Source organism: Seriola aureovittata, chromosome 6, assembly GCF_021018895.1.
Source record: "Seriola aureovittata isolate HTS-2021-v1 ecotype China chromosome 6, ASM2101889v1, whole genome shotgun sequence".
Lineage (NCBI taxonomy): Eukaryota > Metazoa > Chordata > Actinopteri > Carangiformes > Carangidae > Seriola > Seriola aureovittata.
Genome location: NC_079369.1, coordinates 3472080 through 3492797, shown reverse-complemented (window position 1 = coordinate 3492797; position 20718 = coordinate 3472080). Strand labels below are relative to the sequence as shown.

General features: G+C 44.2%; 2 protein-coding genes across 2 annotated transcripts; both read left to right on the top strand.

The window, feature by feature from the left end:
- The first annotated feature begins 739 nt into the window (after nt 1–739).
- LOC130170871 (unconventional myosin-VIIa-like) lies at nt 740–5016 on the top strand. Its single transcript, XM_056378562.1, has 11 exons — nt 740–757; nt 863–964; nt 1067–1219; nt 1786–1970; nt 3185–3306; nt 3399–3541; nt 3633–3746; nt 3893–4046; nt 4164–4240; nt 4321–4440; nt 4798–5016. Exons 1-11 carry the CDS (start codon nt 740–742, stop codon nt 5014–5016), a joined length of 1407 nt encoding a protein of 468 aa, XP_056234537.1.
- Nucleotides 5011–20718, top strand: LOC130171480 (unconventional myosin-VIIa). The gene is made up of 36 exons (XM_056379515.1): nt 5011–5291; nt 5371–5506; nt 5590–5759; nt 5856–5996; nt 6091–6249; nt 6450–6542; nt 7120–7214; nt 7314–7398; nt 7494–7712; nt 7796–8005; nt 8089–8301; nt 8401–8565; nt 8666–8965; nt 9051–9211; nt 9306–9432; nt 9528–9647; nt 10008–10181; nt 10396–10623; nt 10719–10886; nt 10980–11097; nt 12045–12171; nt 13053–13219; nt 13306–13487; nt 13577–13698; nt 13800–13954; nt 15145–15298; nt 15888–16043; nt 16712–16817; nt 16928–17041; nt 17161–17248; nt 17383–17489; nt 18075–18260; nt 18813–18929; nt 19141–19224; nt 19313–19432; nt 19531–20718. The coding sequence occupies exons 1-36, from the start codon at nt 5052–5054 to the stop codon at nt 19624–19626; spliced, it is 5403 nt and encodes a 1800-aa protein (XP_056235490.1). The 5' UTR covers nt 5011–5051; the 3' UTR covers nt 19627–20718.

Genomic DNA, 20718 nt, shown 5'->3' with positions numbered 1-20718 from the left:
TCTCTCTGCTGTTCAGCTTTATTCAATATATTTCAAAGAAGAAAAATGAGCGAAGGGAAAATATTTATTAAACATTTCCATGTGTCGTTCATTCAGATTTGTGTTGAAGTGACAGAACAAATTACAAATTTTAAACTTTTCAAATGGTATCTATATTCTGTACGATATTTAACAGCTTATTAGCAGCAGTTATCTTCAGATTGCTGTTGTCTGTGATGATATTAAGTACATACCTTCAGCCTGACACACTGGGTGGCTCTACATTTTTGCAGGAGCAAAGTCAAAGAGCCATAAAGGGGTGTTTGCTGGGAAATCTCTCCTGTTCCTGCTTCATAGTTATTCAAGGAAAAGTTCCCTCAGCAGCAGCGACAGGGGCTTCCACCAAAGACACAGGTGTTGTCAGGTAAGACATGACACACACACACACACACACAGTTAGCTTAATATCTATTCTTTCACTATTACTTTTCAGTTGTAATTTTATAATGAGATTGAAGAGAAGCTGGTTACAGGAAGTGTCTCGTCAGAATAAAAGATGCTTAAAGAGTTAGTGTTTTGTCTATAATGTGTAGAAGGCCACACAATTAAAAACCTACTGAACTGAAGTGAATAAACCGAATGAAACGTGTGTCGGTTTTCTTGCAGGTATATGTTTATAGTAATTACTAGAACCGGGCTGAATCTGAATTAGGATATTAATGTTGTCATTGTCTTTACAGACTTGATCCATGTTTTCACCATGCTGCATTTGAGTAAGGTATGAAAGAGCATTTCTGTAATTTGTAATCTTAATTTTAAAATTCGTTAGGCCTGCTTATTTTATTTTTAATTTTTTACTACAACTTCTGTTTTCCAAAACCAGGGAGATTTTGTGTGGGTGGACTCCGGGGCTGGGGTGCCGATCGGGGCGGAGGTGAAGCTGACGGACACGGGGCAGCTCCAGCTGATCGATGATGAAGGAAAGGTACGCAAAACACCATTTAACAGTCCTGCTGCCGTCAGGTCCCTGGAAGATGAGTGTCAGCCCTCCAATGTAATGTCAACCTCTTTCATAACATGCACACAGGAGCACAAGATCAACAAGAAGACGGAGGGGAGCATCCGAGCCATGCACCCCACCTCTGTGAACGGCGTGAATGACATGATAAGGCTGGGGGATCTGAACGAGGCGGGTCTCCTCAGGAACCTCCTGGTGCGACACAAAGAAGGCATCATCTATGTAGGTTTCATTTCCCCGGTTTTCACTCTCAACCACCTGGTTTTTATGATGCCTATAACCTGCCGTGGAAACGCTTACTCCTCTGTGTCCCCCCCCCCCCGCTGCAAATAGCTTTCTATCTTAGACTTTGGCCTGTAGTTTATCACAGTGCCGTTTGTCTCCATAGAGACGAATGAGCCTCTGTTGGACGGAAAGAAAGAAAAACGTCCCAGTGTTTGTGTGTCACTGCATCAAAGCTCAGCACTGTGTTCAGTTATGAATCAGGGCATTTTTGTTGTATATAAAAATACTACTGCTGAAATGCTGGCGGGCAAAATTTACTACGACTGATATTCCTTTGTCTTGTACTTGCAAATCATATTGTCAACCACAGTTTAAATCCAATGAAATATATTTAGAACATGCATCCCGTGCGTTGCTACCGTGACTAAACAAGGGGTCATTAGGGGTCATTGGTTTGATGTTGTGCTTACAACCATAATAACTTGTCTATTCTCATGTAAACACACACACAGACTTATTAAATGTGCCACTGTGTGACAGTTAATGACCCTCTCTGTCTGAAGACGTACACAGGCTCCATTCTGGTTGCGGTCAACCCCTACCAGCTGCTGCCCATCTACACCACCGACCATGTGCACATGTACACAGATCGACGGCTGGGTGAACTGCCGCCACACGTCTTCGCCATCGCAGACAGCTGCTTTTTCAACATGCGCCGCAACCGCAAGAACCAGTGCTGTGTCATCAGGTGCGACTCCGGCTGCTGACAGGCCGCAGGGATGTGCAGGGACTAACTCTGATTCAGTTTTATTTGGACTGTGGCAAATAATTGATTGACTGGCTGAAACCTTTGTTTATACAGGGAGAACTCGCTGAGAAACAGGATCTATGATTAAGTCATATTATTTTTTTTTTTATAAGAAATTGACAAGTACAACCACATTTTGATTTTTGGCAGAGAGTTAGAGGAGACTGATATCACTCTTATGTCTGTATGGTAAATATGTTTTACCTGCAGCCTTACATTTATCACACAGACATGAGAGTGGTACCATCTTCTCATCTAACGCTAAACAAGTAAGCAAATAGTTCCCAAAGTCTCAAACCATTCCTTTAAAAATGGTGATGGTCATGGTGATGATGATGAGCCAGAAGATGAAGTATTTGTGTAACCTATGCTAAAGTAGAAATTCACAAGATGCTCTACATTGCTCATCTTAAAGCTTCTGATATTTCCCCTCTAAAACAACACGTAACCCAAAATTATGACTTTATTCCCGTAACATTACGACTTTTTTTTATTGAAATATTGTGATTTATTCTCAAAATTACAATTTTAGATTTTCTTTTCCCTCAATGTGTGCAAAATGAAACTAGAAGCTGATTGGCCAAAGGTAAATTTAAGAGCAGACTGCATTGTGTGGTGTGTACACACAGTCTCAATACTTCTGAAGGTTGGACAGATACGTACGTAGCTTTTGAATCAGTGCTTTATAAATGACGGCTCTTTGTAAAGAATCAAAACTGTGCTCCAGTGTATTAAGTGCACAAACACTTGTGTCTGTATTTGTCAAATATAAAATAGTGTCATCTACGTACAAATGGAATAGATAATTATTAATATACAGGATAAACTGTGAATTGAACAGGACCTAAAGTTGATCCTTGTGGAACCCCCATTCTGAATGCTGCAAAGTTTAGGTTGCACACCATCAGCCACAACACATTGAGATTTGTTGTGTAATAATTTATGAACCAGCTAAGGGCAGTTTTGTCAAAAACATTACATCTGTGTGGCGCTTTAAAAACATATGCACCACAAGAGACAGATGACATGGTAGTATGCTCAGATCTGAAACCAGATTGCAGGTGGTTTGAACCAGATGTTCATTAGAAGGTCAGAAATCTTTCCAGGGCAGGGAGGAATTGAAATGATAAATAATTCTTTATTTTCTCCATCAGTGGAGAGTCGGGAGCAGGGAAAACTGAGAGCACCAAGTTGATGTTGCAGTTCCTGGCTGCTGTGAGCGGACAGCACTCCTGGATCGAGCAGCAGATTCTTGAAGCGAACCCGATCCTGGAGGGTATGAGCACGACACCATCATAAAGTTACGAGACAGTCTTCACGATCAGCTGAATCCTCCATTGTTTCATCAAACATACATTTTCCTCTCAGCTTTTGGTAACGCAAAAACCATCCGCAATGATAACTCCAGCCGTTTTGGGAAGTACATCGACGTCAACTTCACCAAAGGCGGGGCCATTGACGGGGCCCGCGTGGAGCAGTACCTGCTGGAGAAGTCCAGAGTTTGTCGTCAGGTGGGGAAATCAGTCACCTGAATGTCTCCAGGAGCAGTGGAGTGATACAAGTCATTTCTTTTTATTAAAGAACATGTGTTTTCATGTGCAGGCACCCGAGGAAAGAAACTACCACATCTTTTACTACATGCTGATGGGCATGTCAGATGAGCAGAAGAAGATTCTTTCCCTTGGGAGCGCTGCTGAGTACAACTATCTGACCATGGTACCGACATCATTTCGAAAACTCAAATTTGAAACAAAAGTCTGTCTTTGTTGATGAGATTTTGAAGGGAAATGCACAGAAAGAAAATCACAGATAACCAGATGAAAGCTGATATTTAGCTTCAAACCGTGTGATGCTGTCACCAGGGTAACTGCACCAGCTGCGAAGGACGGGATGACGTGAAGGAGTACGCCCACTTCCGTTCAGCTCTGAAGATCCTCACGTTCACAGAGAACGACTCCTGGGAAATCTCCAAACTGCTCGCCGCCATCCTTCACCTGGGCAACGTGGACTTTGAAGGTAAGGACACTTTGCAAAGAGATATGTGTGTAGATACTAGATAATAATATCACTCTCATATGTAATAAAATAATTGCATCTTTTAAGATAAGGAACATTTTTCTTGGATAATTTCAGCCACCATAGTAAATAACCTGGAGGGTTGTGACATCCGCATATCAACCCATTTGAACATGGCTTGCCAGCTGTTGGAGGTATTTGGAGTATTCCTTTGTGTGTTTTTTTTTATGGAAATAAATAAAAAGAGCGGAGATGACCACGTCTCTTTCCTCAGGTGGATCCCAAAGCGGTGGAGAAGAGTCTGACGCAGCGCTCCTTCATGACCACCAGGGAAAGTGTGACCAAACCTCTGACCTCTGCCCAGGCCGTGGATGGCAGGGACGCCTTTGTCAAAGTAACCAAGTCACATTTGACACAACGAAAACAAGAATCTGGGCATCTATTGTTGGCATTTTAAAATGAAAATCAAGTTACAATAAATAACAACAAAAACAGCCTCAAAATGATTAATACCAAATAGAGATTTTTAGCAATTACCAGAATTATTTAGTTATTATTACTTATTATTATTATACCACCTTTTTCAATACAGAATTTAGAAAAATTATGAGCATTGTAAGTTGTACATATTTGGATATTTAGTATTTTTTTGTCAATATTATTACAATAATATAATAGTATGTATAATATTATTATATATTATATAATATCATAATATAATATTATGCTGTTCTTTTTATTATGTATCCAGGCTATTTATGGAAAACTCTTCATTTGGATCGTGGACAAAATCAACGGTGCCATTTACAAGCCGCCCGAGACTCCGGATGAGGTCCGACAGTCAATAGGCCTGTTAGACATCTTTGGCTTTGAGAACTTCACCAAAAACAGGTTCGTGATCGCAGCACTTCTCATGATATTAGAGCTTTGTTGTGGCTGTTTTCAGACACAGGAGACATTTTTTTTATAAGTTGAGACTTGATCCATCTTCCTTTCTTGTTTTCGATGCTGGTGGATTTGTTGAACTTCTGCAGCTTTGAGCAGCTTTGCATCAACTACGCCAACGAGCAGCTGCAGCAGTTTTTCGTCAGGCACGTTTTCAAGCTGGAGCAGGATGAATACGCCCGTGAAAACATTGTTTGGCAGCACATTGACTACAAAGACAACCAAGGCACCCTGGACGTACTGGCCAACAAACCCATGAACATGCTGGCTCTTATTGACGAGGAGAGCAACTTCCCCAAGGTCTCCGTCCTCTCTGCGCCTTTCAACATTGTGTTGTGACAGAGCAAAGCAGGTTTTAACCTCTCTTGTTCATCTTCAGGGCACAGACACCACCATGCTCCAAAAAATGAATCAGGTCCATGGAAAAGGGGAAATCTACATCCCCCCCAAGAACAACTATGAGACACAGTTTGGGATCAAGCATTTTGCTGGAGTGGTCTACTATGATTCAAACGGTAATTCTCAAGCTTTTAAAAGCAGCAACTCGTTTCTGCTCATCCTGTGTGATGTTCTAATCTGCGTCCGTCTTTGTTTTGAGGTTTCCTCGAGAAAAACCGTGACTCCCTCAGCTCAGACCTGATCCAGCTGGTGGAAACCTCGACCAACAAACTCCTCAAGCTGGTGTTTCACAAGGAGCTGCAGTCCGGTACGATCAAGAGCAGCGCCAACCCCAAGATGGTCATCATCACGCCGAAGAGCAGCGTCCGGGTCAGTGCGGCCTTCAGCTTCAGCGCCAGACGCAGCTGTAATCAGCTGGAAAGTATAAAAATACCATTAATGTATGGAATCACTTGTGTCTGACAGCAAGCATCTGACAGCAAGAAGCATGTGGCGACTCTGACGGGCCAGTTCCGCCAGTCTCTGGATTCCCTGATGAAAACGCTGACCGTGTGCCAACCCTATTTCATCCGCTGCATTAAACCCAACGACTTCAAGAAGCCCATGGTGAGGAGAGAGAAGCTGTGTCCACAAACCGGTTCACGTTTTTATTGAAACAACTCTGTGTGAGTAAATCAGATTCCTCTCTTCTGTGTCTCAGCTGTTCGACAGAGAGCTGTGCATCCGTCAGCTCCGCTACTCGGGGATGATGGAGACCATCAGGATCCGGAAAGCCGGGTATCCTGTGCGCTACACCTTCAGCGAGTTTCTAGACCGCTACCGCGTCCTTCTGAAAACGTCCATCTGTGATCCCAAAACGGTGAGTCTGAGGGTTTAATGATCATTTTCACCCTCACACCTTTTTAAGATCATGGTTGTAAGATCTGTTTGAGATACTCGTAACGTCGAGAGAGACAGAAACATTTGGATGATCAATAAATCGGGATGCTGAAGTGACATTTTCAAACGCAGCTGCACCTGAGACGTTTGGGGATGCGTGAAAATGTTTCTTTCTTACAGGAAAGTAAAGAGAAATGCTGCGAGAGCATCTGTGAAAACGTGCTCGCTGGAGAGGGCGACTGGAAGACCGGCAAGACCAAGATATTCCTGAAGGTGCGGCTTTTTTTCTTTTCTTTTTTAATATATATATATACAACCCTGTTGTTAGTGATGGTGATGTATGGAATCATAAAACAGCCAAAAATAATTTAAATGTTTTAAATAACTGAATTACTTATTGTATCTACTTATAAACCATCCATCTCAATTTATACTGTATGGATTTCCTTGATTTTTAAATATTTTTTTAGATAGAAAAGTCAAACTTATTTCCTCTAAACACTTGTTACAATTATCATATAATGCAGTTAATTTACTCCATTTTGTATAATTTACCATTAGTTAAACCAGGAGGAGCATTCTTGTTTTCAATTTCTTTGGGTTTTTTTGTTGGATTTGTGTCAATTCAGCAATTTCCTATACATGCTGAATTATACAGTATATTGAATGTAAAATTCTACATTTCATGGTGTTAAAAAATATATATAAAAATATTATGGCACCGAAACGTGAAGCCTACAATATTCCAAAAAAAAACAATATTCAAGTTGCTCAAGCGCTTTGATAGGTATGAGTATTTTTTGTCCAACAAAATAATAAAATAATCCTCGCTGCTGGTTTTTTCTCTCAGGACATCCATGACACAATGCTTGAACTGGAGCGAATGAAAGAACTCAACATGAAAGCACTTTTGATCCAGAAAGTCCTGAGAGGCCACAAATACAGGTACGGGGAAAAAAAAGAAAAAGAAAATCTATAAAATGTGTTGTTTGTTGTTGTTGTGATCTGCAGTTTACACGTCTGTACGTTTTATGTCTTTCACAGGAGAGAGTTCCTGAGGAAAAAGGCCGCCGCTCTCGTCATTCAGAAATACTGGAGAGGACACAAGGGCAGAAAACTGTACAAAGTGGTGAGTCGCTGTTTAATATAGTGTTCATCCAAGTGTAGATTCAGGCCCGGCTTGCAAAAAAAAAAAAAAACCCATCTGTTATGTTGTGTATTTAGGTTCAGCTGGGCTTTGCCAGGCTGCAGGCGCAGGTTCGCTCTCGCCAGCTCCACTTCCTGTACAAGAAAAAGCGGGAGGCGGCTCTCGTGCTGCAGACCCGAGCCAGAGGATACCTGGTCAGGAAGGAGTGGAAGCGCAAGAGAGATGCTGTGATCCTCCTGCAGGCGCACACCAGAGGAGCGCTGGCAAGGAAAGCTCTCAAAAAAATGAAAAGAGATGTGAGTTAAATATCGTGAATTATGAAGTCCCTCCTGGTTTTTATCTTCTGTACTTCTACATTACAAAACACCCCTTCTTTCAGATGTACCTCTCTGCTAAAGAGAAAGAGGCGGAGCAGCAGTCCATCTTGGAGAGGCAGAAACGCTTGGAGGAAGTGCTGCGGCAGAAGAAAGAGATGGAGACCAAAGCTCAGTCAGAATCCGTCACGGACCAGGAGATGGTGGATAGCATCTTTGGCTTCCTGCCCACTATCATCGGAGGGCAGGAGGGGCGAGCGCCTGTAGGATTTGAGGTTGGGGAACCAAAGGTTTTACACAGAGACATTTAGTTTTCCCTTCAGACGGTCGGTCACCGTGTGTTTGTGTCTGCTTTCAGAACTTGGAAGGGAAAAAGATGATAACCGAGGAGATAGACATCGACGACGTCCCCATGGAGGAAGATCTTCCCGAAGAAGACTACGACGACCTGGATGAGTACTCCTTCTCCAAGTTCGCCTCCATGTACTTCCAGGGTGCAGCCACCCACACCCACATCCGCCAAAGGCTCCGGCAGCCCTTACTCTACCACGAGGACGAGGGAGATGTTCTGGTGCTTTTCCTTTTGAGACCATTTGAGTTTCATCATTCCAGTTCTTTTTCAGTCTTTATTATTTCATTAACAGCATTCCCGTTACTGTGTTTTCTCCAGGCTTCGCTCACAGTGTGGTGGATCATTCTCAGGTTCATGGGAGACCTTCCTGAGCCAAAGAAGCAGGTGAAGGTCCAGGGAACCTCCACACAGGAGCGCATTCTGCCGCAGGACCTGCTCTCCAGAAAGGACAGGCGTCTCAGCCACATGGTGGGCCTGGACCAGGTAAGCATCCTTACAAAGCCCAAGACATGATACATTTTGAATATTTCCTCGGTTTGTAAAATGACATGAATTGTACAAATGTCATTTCTGTCTGTCGTAGAGAGTGCTGAGGAATAAAAAGGACACAAAGCCTTCCACAGTCCCGGAGGAGCCGACACAGAACAGAAAGAGCTCCATTTTCACAGACCTGCTGACGAGGAACAGGAAGGCCTCCACCGCGCCCGGCGAGACCGCTCCAAACCCGAAGGTGTACACTGTACCAGAGGGAAGTGCACGAGCGAGGAAGGGATCCACTTTCACTGACCTGCTGTCCAGAAACAGAAAAGCATCCACCGTTCAAGAAAGCGCTCCCCCGAGATCTACTCCCAGTTACAGGAAACCCTCCATCATCATGGAGGAGGTGAGCTGGAAGCCTAAAAAATAATAATAATAATTGAACTTAGTGTTGCTGTTTCCTGGCTTTTGAAGTTATTTTCTCCTTCCAGTCAGAGGAGCAGACTGAAGTGTCCAAGCCTCCCGCCCTGCCGCCTGTGCAGGAGGACAGCGACCCGATGGTTGGAGAAGGACCCACTCTGGACCGGCCGCTGACCTCTCTGGAAAAACTCCACATCATTGTGGGATATGCTATCGTCAGACACGACCTCAGGTTCAAGAAGCTGCACATTTAAAACCATTTACTTCTCAGTATCTTATTCAAAACTCTCTCATGATACATGATATCTGTCTCTTTGTCCGTCCAGGGACGAGATTTACAGTCAGATCTGCAAACAGCTTCAGGATAACAACAATCGCAACAGCTATTTCCGTGGTTGGATCCTGTTGTCCCTCTGCCTGGGCGTTTTCCCGCCGAGCGAGCGCTTCATAAGGGTAAATACCGCAGTTGTATTCGCTACTTCACTCTCATGCTCGTGCTCGCTCTCTGTGACGTTTTGCTCGTTGCCTTTTATCTCTCGTCTCGGCAGTATCTGCAGAGTTTCATCCGCTCCGCTCCGGCGGGCTACGCCTCCTACTGCGCTGAGAGGCTGCGGCGCACAGTGATGAATGGAGTGAGAGGGGAGCCTCCGGCCTGGCTGGAGCTGCAGGTACTGAGACTGACATGCGCGTTTTTGCAAATATTCAAAGGGTCATTTCACCCAAATAAAAGAAAAGCATATATTTTCTCTCCAGGCAGAGAAACAGTTTCATTTGTCTGTTATTTTATATCTGACATGTCTGATGCCGGTGGAGGTAGAATTTGCTTTAAGGAAAGACCTCACAGTGAACAGTTTATTTATAAACCAGGACTAATTAAACCTAAACTGTATGCACCTCTAGACGCCTCCAGAGGCAACCGAGAAAATGTAATTTAAATATAATTTGGGTGAATCGACCGTTCACATTTTAATTCATAGAAGGTCTCGTTTCCAGTTAGTGAACAGGGTCATTTCTCTGTCCTCTGGCAGGCAACCAAGACGAAAAAGCCCATGATTGTGTCCGTGATACTGATGGACGGGCGTTCAATAAACCTGCCGGTTGACTCCGCATCGACCTCCAAAGAGATCTGCCAAATCCTCTCCAGCAAAGTCCAACTCAAGGACACCTTCGGCTTTTCCCTCTACGTGGCTCTGTATGAGAAGGTACGCAGTCACAGCCAACACTGTCATGACGCGTCGCACTTCCTAAAGAGACGTGTGTCCGCCACACTGTCCGAATACCTACAAAAGACCCCACATTTAAACATCCTGCATATTGTGAAAATATGAATATGAAATGTTTCAGAAAACTTTTAAAGCAAGTAATATTTTCTTTCCTTGATGTTTTTGTTCTAACAACTGTTGACGTGTCCTGAAGGTGTGGGCTCTGGGCGGCGGCCGGGACCACGTGATGGATGCAATCTCCCAGTGTGAGCAGGAAGTGAAGAGGAGGGGGGGGCAGGAGCAGCACGCTCCCTGGCGTCTCTTCTTCCGTAAGGAGGTGTTCACCCCCTGGCACGACTGTGATGAGGACAAGATCAGCACCGACCTCATCTACAGGCAGATCGTCCACGGCCTGAAGTTTGGAGAGTACCAGAGTGAAAAGGTGCAGGGTTTACATCGAGGTTTATCTTCGACAAGAATCCTCCAAACTTCCAGTCATGCACTTAAATAAATCTTCCCACATTTCACTTCACACAGGAGGAGGATCTTGTTCAGCTCGCTGCAAAACATCTGTACGTCCAGCACGGCTCGGACAGCGGCCCAGAAAACGTGAAACAAGCCGTTCAGGACTGCATCAACAGCTCTCTGCTGGAGGCCAAGTCGGAGGCCAAGTGGGTGCAAATGGTCAGCACTGCTCACGCTGAGGTCGGTCGCGTCGCGTAGAGAGTTTTAACCCATCACAATCTGTCTCCAACGAGTGCTTCAGTAGATTCTGATTCCAGTCTGTTGTTCTTAAAGGGTCCATATCTGAGTTCAAGGCAGAAGACGGATTCAGTGAAGGCGGAGGTGGTCGACTACGCCCGGAAGAAGTGGCCCATGTTCTTCTCCAGGTTCTTTGAAGTGGTCAAGCTGTCAGGTCTGTTAGCGTCGCTCTACTGTCCTCGTGTGTGTGAACAATCTACGGCTTGACAAATCGCTGCAAGTGCATTCATTTACATTCATGCAGAATGGTTATAGTGACAGTAAATGAGACCGTTGAGATAAGTTACTAAATAGAACTGAATTGATTTAATGTCGATTGAGAACATAAACTGTGGACAACACAGACATTTCTACACTTTCCTCAGCGATGTAGAGACAAACATTTTTTAATGATCGGCAGCGAACCTCCTTTGAGCAATTAGCTGTTGCTGCTTTTTGTATCTATGTCAGACTGGAAAATACGAGGCTATTTATAGAGACGCCGTACCGCCGGGGTTAAGACTCCAGCAAAGCAGTTGATTAGCAGGGAAGAAGTGGGTTAGGAACAACATTCCCTCCTTCTCTGTTTGCAAAAGTAAATACATACATACATACATACATACATACATACATACATACATACATACATACATGCATCTGAGCTGTCTAGTAAGGACGAGCTCTGAGGACTTCTCCTCACAGCTCAAATTTAATTACAAAAGTTATTACAGGAGTCTCCTGTTGAACAACTAATACGTCTTTATGCTTTATTTTGAAATGGTACAAAAACAAATCAACAATTTTGTATCAATAATAAGAGAAACTTCTTCTCTCGTAAATTGTGCATGTTTGAGTTTTGGATCGTTGGTTAGAGACGTCTCTTTGGTCTCCGGCAGCTTGTAACGAGCACATGTCACTATTTCCTGATTCGTTTTATAGACTAATCAATTAATCAACAGAACAACTGATGAACTGATGGTGAGGATGATGTTTAGCTGCAGCCCTAAAGTGATGATACAGCCTCTTCTACGGTACACATTATCGCTGGACAGGAATATACTAATCATATCTCCCATGACTCATGATTTATCTGGCTTGTTTTTTTCCTATGGACGTATCCAGGTCCTCCGCTGCCAAAGAGCAAGTTCATTGTGGCCATAAACTGGACTGGTATCACCTTCCTGGATGAAAGAGAGAAGAGGCTGCTGGAGCTCTCCTTCCCCGAAGTGACAGGAGTCAACACTGTGAGGTAGAGACAGTTAATTATTGGTCCAGGTGCAGCGTCGGAGCAGGGAGCACCTTATACAGCTGCATGCAAATGCAAATAACACAATGTGTTGCTTTTTAAAAGGGAAATTAAGTAAATGCAGCACACAGACATTAAAGATGGGCCTTTCCCCTCGCAGCTTCTCAGGAAGTTTCGGTACAAGTTCTGAGATTCAGAGATATTTTTAGGTGATGATGGAGATGTTGGAAACATGGGGACAGTGAGGGCCTTTCCTAAATCTTCAGCTCATGTTTCTTGATCCATTCAGAAAGTCCTGATATTTAGTGGAACCGGTTCTTCCCTCCGTCTGTACAGGGTTTCCTGTGTCCTCCGGTTGCTACACAACCCCCCAAAAGCAGAATATTTCCACCTCCATGCTAAACAGTTGGCAAGCTTCCCGCTGCTTCTTTGCAGTCACACGGGGCGTTGTTTTGTGTGGTGTTCCCATTCCTTAATGACATTTCACACGGCGGGAAATTCAAGCTGGCATCACTCTTGATATCTTTGATTATCAGTCAGCTTCATGTTCAGATCCTCACTCGGTCGCTAAGAGGAGCCCGTGGCTGCTGAGTGTCATAATGATAATGATAATTATCGCAGGTCCTAACCAGTCGAGTAAGACCTAATGAAGTTCTGAGTTTTACAAACTGCAGGCTGCTCAAACTTTTAAGTTCTTTTAAGTTCAGCCGGGCGGCTCTGTAGCACCACCTTTTGTCAAAAACTTGCAGCTCCTGCAATTTGGATATCGCAGTTTGTCATACTGCGATTTCGATAATATCTCGATTACTTGTTCAGCCCTAGTACATATCATCAGTTACATGATTTAATACTGTGTTTCTGACTCGGCTGCGACGCCCGCCCAGGGAGGGAAAAGCGTCGGGCCAGACGGTGTGTCTGCTGACGCTGAAAGGAGACTTCACTCTGAGCGGATCTGCAGCTGACGACATGGCCGAGCTGGTCACCATGTTCCTCAGTGGACTGACGGAGCGATCCGAGTACGCCGTGGCCCTGAAGGAGGTCGACAGACAAGGTCAGAGAGTGTTTCTTGCGTTATCCCTTCTCGCTGATAACTTTTGCTGATTTGCTAACTGGCCGATTTCCTCTGTTCCCCTGCAGATGACCCCACGTTCCTCAGCTTCAAGAAAGGAGAGCTCATTCTAATCATCAAAGACGATGAGTTTTCTCAGCAGGGTGGCTGGATAAAGGGCCAGATTGAGGGCACAAAACAAACAGGAGCCATCCCCACTGACTCCATCTTGATCCTACCAACGCTCAGCAAACCCACCTACGAGGTCATGGTACGCAGGCGCCAGTGACAACGTCTTTTCTCGTGTGAGCGACTGTGTCCCGGTTCTGTGGAGTATTACATGTTCTCTTTTATTTTCAGAGCCTCCTCAGCCTGCCTCCTAACCAGAGGAAGACCATCATACAGGCAAACCAGAAAGAAACGGGGACAGTGGAGAGACAGGCTCCTGCCACGTTGAAGGAATTCTCCCTGGAGTACTTCAGGTATCTGGAAAACGCGCTGATTTACTACATGTCTGCAGGAAAATGAACTGAACAACAACGCTGACTTCAAGCATCTGCTTCTTGTGTCCTTCATCCTGCAGGCAGCCCACTAAGGACGTTAACCGTCAGGTGATTTCCAGGAATGCTGCTCCTGAGAGGCTGTGGGCAAACTCCAGAGAGCCAATCAGACAGCCCCTCCTCAAGAAACTGGTGGGCAACCCCGAGCTGAGCCACAAAGCATGTCTGGCTTTCACTGATATCCTATATATACCTGCATTATACCGATCAGTGCAGTTAAAACCATTGATTTATCTATTTATCTATTTACAGGGTTTAGTTTTCCACCAGCTGCAGTAAATAACAACAAACATGATGTTGACAGAATGTGGATGAGCGTCCCTTCCTCATTTAAAGGTCACATATAATATAAAGTGAGATTTCCATGTGTTGATTGATTATAGATCAGGTCTAGTTTCTATATTTACACTGTGAAAGTATCAAAGCTTCAGTCCACAGAGAAATGCACACAGCCTGTATTCAGAAACTGAGCCTTAAAACCAGCCGTCAGGACTTCCTGTAACTTTGTGATGTCACTACAAAGCAGTCACCAAGCCCCGCCCACCTGGACCCACCAGCCAGACCTTGCAGGATTTGGTTTCTCTGAGTGTTTTAACCTGAAATCTGCTTTATTCTTATTCTATCATTCAAGGAAACACTCAGCCAATCAGAAGAGAGGCTCAGAGCCTCCTCTCCTCTGATTGGCTCACCGACCTGTTGTTACTAGAGCTCCAGAGAGAAGCCTGAGAGAGGAGATGTAAAACTACACTGAGATGGTTTTTGGTTCTTAAAACCACAAATATATCTTCCTATGGATCAACACTTGTAAAATATGGGACCTTCAACAACATTAAATGATGTTTTTACGCTGCAGTGAGTATCAGGCTGTGTTGTTATAAATCTACTGAGCCGCCTGACAGGTGACTCAAGCAAAGAGCAGATACTCAGCTGCTTAATCAGGCCTTACAGAGAATCTACACTGAATGCCATGACCTGCTCAGCTGTGCAGCTGTCACCTGTTTTTATTACAACCCCTCTGGTATCAGTGACATGACCTGTCTTTCCAAAACAAAAACAAATGGTTTCTATATGACGAGTGTGTGCAGGATCATCAGGTGGCCCGCAGCACAGAGAAGGCTTCACTGTGTGCTCCAGTATCCTAGAAACCACCGCCCCGTTCGCCTGCACTCATGCCCTCGACACAGCCCCCTGCAGTATGCTAAGCTAGCTCCGGAAGCTAGCTCTGGAAGCTTACAGCGTAACCCACCAAGCTAACCAAACTAAACTTCCTCTGCTCCCGTAGTGTAGCAAGCAGCAGCCATAGCTTTTCTTATTTCCAAACTTTATGAGACCAGGATGTTTGTTTGTTCCTCCTTGACTGCTGTGTACCCATCCTGAAATATATGGGAGATTACCCCACCAAGCAGATGCAGAGTCCCCTGGAGCTCACCGACCAGATCTTCGGCCCCGCCACGCAGAATGAGGCGCTTAGGGACGAGATCTATTGTCAGATAATAAAGCAGATGAGCAGCAACAACAACCGGTACGTGTCACCGTGTCAGGCTCTCGGCTTTATAGATCTTTATGGACTCAAGACTGAAGATTTGAACAATAGAAAATGTGTGAATTTACTGTACATTCAAAAACTGCTTTCACTCAGCTTCAGTAACATTTGTATTTATGACATGTCCGTATGATAATGAGGCAGTGGCCGTGGGGTTTAGTCCCATTCTGTTACTGTAGATTATAAAGTGATGCAACAATAAGTTTATTGATTGATTTTCAATTCAAATCGAGAGTTTTGGTGTTTTTTTTTACTTTAAAATGTTCTGTGTTTCCAGCTTCTCTCTGTTTTATGTCATTGTCAGCTTTACCAAACTAAATCCAAACAGGATCTGTGAATTTAAGCAGCTAGAACTGTTGTTCCGTTGTGTGTTTTTCTTTATGTAGACAGTAGGAAGCGCAAACTGTTAAAACAAAAAAAAAAGAAAAAACAAATCTGACATTTTCTTTCCAGAAGTGGAAGTGAAATGGAACCACCCTCCCAGGTTTCGGTGCAAGAGAGTGGATCAAAGCACAAACCAGGACTCCGTTTCATCACAAGCTTATCGGTGTCTTTGTCCGTCCTGCAGGTTCAGCATGGAGCAGGGCTGGCAGCTGCTGTGGCTCTGCTGCGGCCTCTTTCCCCCCAGCCAGTCTCTTCTGAGACACGCTCAGCGCTTTCTGGAGTCCCGCCGCAGAGAGCCGCTGGCCCACGACTGCCTGCAGCGGCTGCAGAGCTCTCTGAGGTTAGATCAACACCATCGCCACCGCGGGGGCAAACGCAGAGCTGTGTTTCCATGTGTTTCAAGAAGAAGTGTGTGTGTGAGATGAAAAGTGTGTGGTGAGAGCTTCTGCTCCTCCCTTATTTCATAATAACAATTAGTGGGTATGTGCAAACAGCAGCAACATAATTTATAGAGCAGCTGTACAAAATGCACAAGGCAGTTGCAACACTACGAGCAGCGTTAGCAGCCACCACGACACGACATGACACCATGACCGGTGTGGTGAGAAAAGGAAATGTCAGGCCGTTGTGCCTCAGGTTCTTCTTATGCTTCATAAAGGCTGAACCATTAGACCTGAGCTGCAGTGTTTGGACTTGATCTATGTTCTGTGAGGGCGAGTTGAGCAGTTTAAAGCAGCAGTTCTCACACCGTCAACAGAGTTCCATACAAATGTGTTCCATCACCTTCACAGTGAGTTGACCGCACTTAACATCTGCATTTGCATGGCCTCCCTCTATAAATACATACGATTTACATTCAGTACAACCGACGTTATGACGGCTTATGTCTGATCCGCGGTGTTTCATTCTGTGATGAAGCTCCTGCTCTGCAGCGGACCTGCGACTAACTGTCAAAATGAAAAAGTGAAGCAAGACTGCGTGAGTCACACAATGTCTGTCACTGTGCAGGATGGAGCCCAGGAAGCTGCCGCCACACCAGGTGGAGCTAGACGCCATCCAACAGAACAGCATCCAGATCTTCCACAAAATCCACTTCCCCAACGACACAGGGGAGGTACGAGCCTGCACATAGGAATGTAGAAACACAACATTTTAAGAGGCTATTTTTTTAAATTTTACATGTGACGTCTTCACTTGACTCTCATCCCTTTTGTCTCATCGCAGATATTCGAGGTTTCCACCAGCACCAGGATCAGGGATCTCATCCAGAACATCAGCAACAAGCTCGGCCTGGCCTCGGCGGACGGCTTCAATATTTTTGTCAAAACACACGACAAGGTCACTTTTTCTCAACCTCACACGTCGCACTGTTAGCTCTCTCTCTCTCTCTCTCTCTCTCTCTCTCTCTCTCTCATGCGACTGTCCAGCTCAACTTCTGTATTTGCTGTTTCTTTCAGGTCCTCAGTTTGAACGACGCAGATTACTTCTTTGACAGTCTGAGACAAATCACTGACTGGTCCAAGAAATCCAAGAGGATTAAAGACGGTAAAACAAAACATCACGTGATTAAAGAGACAGTCAGACACGTGATTGTTCTCTGTATTTACCTGTGAAAAACCTGTGTGTGTGTGTGTGTGTGTGTGTGTGTGTGTGTGTGTGTGTGTGTGTGTGTTGTGCAGGTGGGCCAGTCAACATATCCTACCTTGTGTTCTTCATGAGGAAGTTGTGGTTCAATGTGATCCCTGGCAGAGACACAGAGGCAGATCTTATCTTCCATTTCCCTCAGGTACATTCATTTGAATGTTTGTAGCTCAGGCACCATCACATTTTCCAGGCTGATCAGTTTTTTCCACATGATGTGAAAGACAAATCTCTCCATGAACATAATGTGGCCCCTGACATGCAGAGCAGATAGCATCAGTACCACACAGCCATGACCTATAGAACAGACTGTAAACTTTTATTATATTTTTCCTCCTATTCAACAACTTTGACGAATGAACAAGTAGGAAACTTTAAACTTGGGCCCAAATCTGAAATAAAACACGAAACATCTGATCTGAAATACACTTGTGCTGGTGACATATTGCTCTTCCCACACTGGGACCGGCTGCACCTGCCTCTCCCTCGGCTCCCATCACCTGAGTCAGCAGCTTCACCGACCACCGGCTGGAGTTGGGAACAGGCTCGATTGTGGTTTGGTCTCTTGCGTTGTTGTTGTTGTTGTTGTTTAAAAAATGCATGCTATCTATTAAGAGCTAGTGTGCCTGAAGGAAGTCTAAGAAAACTAATTCTACTCCTCCTTATATTTCGGCAGGACTTATATCTGGGTGGCTCGCCCGAGTAAGAAAACATCCCTTCTCTCTTCCAGGAGCTGCCTAAATACCTGAGAGGCTACCATGTCAGCACCAGAGACGAGATGGTCAACATCGCGGCGTTGCTCTTCAGGATAAAGGTCAGCAATGACAAGACCCAGCTGGTCATGATTCCCAAGATGCTGAGGGAGCTTGTGCCGGCCGACCAACTGAAGGCCACGTCTGAGAACGAGTGGAAGAAGGTATGACGGGCTTTTCTCTTCATGGATTTCATCTCTTTAATCCCTGATCTGCTGGTTACCGGCTCTAAATCTCAGAGTCTTGTAGTCAGCAGACCCTGTGGAGAGCTGAGGGTCAACAGTGCAGGAGTCTGAGACGTCCTCGTCTTGTCCGTGGCTCTCAGCCCCACGTCTACACCCCTACACTTTTTTTTTGATGCTCGCTCTTTAATCTAGTTTAACTTTTTCTTGTAAAGCACTACATGAATAAAGTTATTATTACTGATGAGTGCAGGCCCTTTGAGGAGAGAGGCTGACGTTTTGATGTTTTCACAGAATTGTTAACAATAAGAGAAATAGAGAATATCACCAGACTTGTCTTTTAAACCGCTCATACGAACAATCTGACCATTATGTCGCTGCTGTGATCTCTGTCTCAGCTCGAGGTCTTTTTGCCTGAAGGCTTTGGGGGTGTTCGAAAATCATTAACCTCATAAAACGCAGTGCAAAACCCCCTTTTTTATAAAACCGGAGCGTTGCATCGTTCTGTGATATTTTCCTTCTTTTAATTTTCAGAGCATCGCTGGTTATTATAACAAACAAGCCGGGATGACTGTCGACGAAGCCAAGGTGGCATTTCTGAAGGCGGTGTGTCGCTGGCCGACCTTCGGCTGTGCGTTCTTCGAGGTGAAGGTAAGGGCGTCAGTGAAAGCGGCACACATGACGCTTTATCTTGTTATCTGCCGTCCGCTCGGTTGATTGGCTGGGTGGGTGGTTTATTTATGTGATGCTTCAGCGGCCTGTCACGGGCTCCGTCACCGCGCTGCGCTGACTGCACATCTTACAGAGAGTCACTGTGAAGAAAACTGTTTTTCTCATTTGTTTTTCTCAACTCGCTTCTCAGCAAACATCAGAACCAAATTTCCCAGATATCGTGCGAATCGCCATCAGCAAGCAAGGACTCACAATCATCCACCCTAAAACCAAGGTTAGAGAAAAATCTATCAAAAATAATCCTTAAGAGTCAACATCCTGTTCTTACCCCCCCCATGTTAACTTTCTTTTCTCTTGTAAAGGATGTTTTGGCAAATCACCCATTCAACCGCATCGCTAACTGGTGCAGTGGAAGCACCTACTTCCACATGACTATCGGCAGTTTGGTCAAAGGAAGCAAGTTCCTGTGCGAGACCTCGCTGGTAAGATCATTAGACACGAGGCCAACTCTCTTATAAGTTAAAGTTTTGTCCTTTTCATTTCCGTTTCTCTTCACGTCTGCGTCTTCTTTTTTTAAAAGGGTTACAAGATGGACGATCTTATAACCTCCTACGTCAACATGTACCTCAGAGAGAGGAGGGCGGGGCAAACCAGGAACCAGCGCTTCAATATTTGAGCCAATGAGTGTGACGCCAAACCCCCGTAACTGCAGATGTTAAACCGCCACACTCCATATTTGGTTCATACGTAAAGAGGCAGAGCGCAAATAGTGCAATCAGCTTTATTTGTGCTGCGTGAGGAGGAAAAGACGTTGATTTATTATGTGAAACAAACACATTTTTATTTAAAACTATTTCTGTAGCATGTGTACAAGTAACGTAATCTGAAGGGAAGAGGTGTTGTCGAAGACGGATGAATTAGAAAACAATTAAGCTTCTTCTATCTCCTGTCCAGAAACAAATATAATAATATTATATATAAAAATGAGTTGAATAAAGGTAAAAAAACTAATTGTATTCTCTGTGTATTTTTCCAACTTTAAATTCTGGTAATCTAATAAAATATGGCTTTGAAATGTTGCCGTGTTGCATTTAGGTGCAGGTCGAAAACTCCAATGTCTGTTTCTTTTTCAACTCATTCATATAGAAATTGTAAAGTTTATCATCCAAATCTGAACACTTTCATATGTTTTAGGTGTTTATGTGCACACGAAGCAAAGTTTTACATCTTTCTAATTTGGAGGTATTTGTTTTTTGGGTAAAAAGAATAAACATAACTTATTCACAAACCACTTTATACATTTGTAAATTTTGTTTACAAATTATTTCCTCTCCAAATTAATGTGCCTGCCTTTAAAAAGTTCTGTTTATATTCTCACTGAAAAAGGACTGTGTGTTGCTTGGTTTCAATTCTCATGGTTCAACAGCTGAAACGCAATTTTGTGTTGTTGTTGAATCCTGATGTGTCTACACTCGTGTTCGCTTGCCGGCAGTCTGAGCGTGAAACCCGAGGGCCAGGTTGTGAATTGTGTGGCCTCGTGGTTTGCAGATGGTTTAATCCTGCTGCACGTTCATGGCACAAACAAAACTTGGACTCGCCAGTTAAAACATTTGCTCCACAGTGCGAATAGTGGCGGTAAAACTCCTCAGGGTGCCTTTAAAATAAGCCTTAATCCTAAGTGCTTCAAATGTTTTTGCATTTGCATATGAAAATATTCAATGAGACATTTATTGTTGTTTTTCAAATAAAAGATTCTCCCAGTTGATGA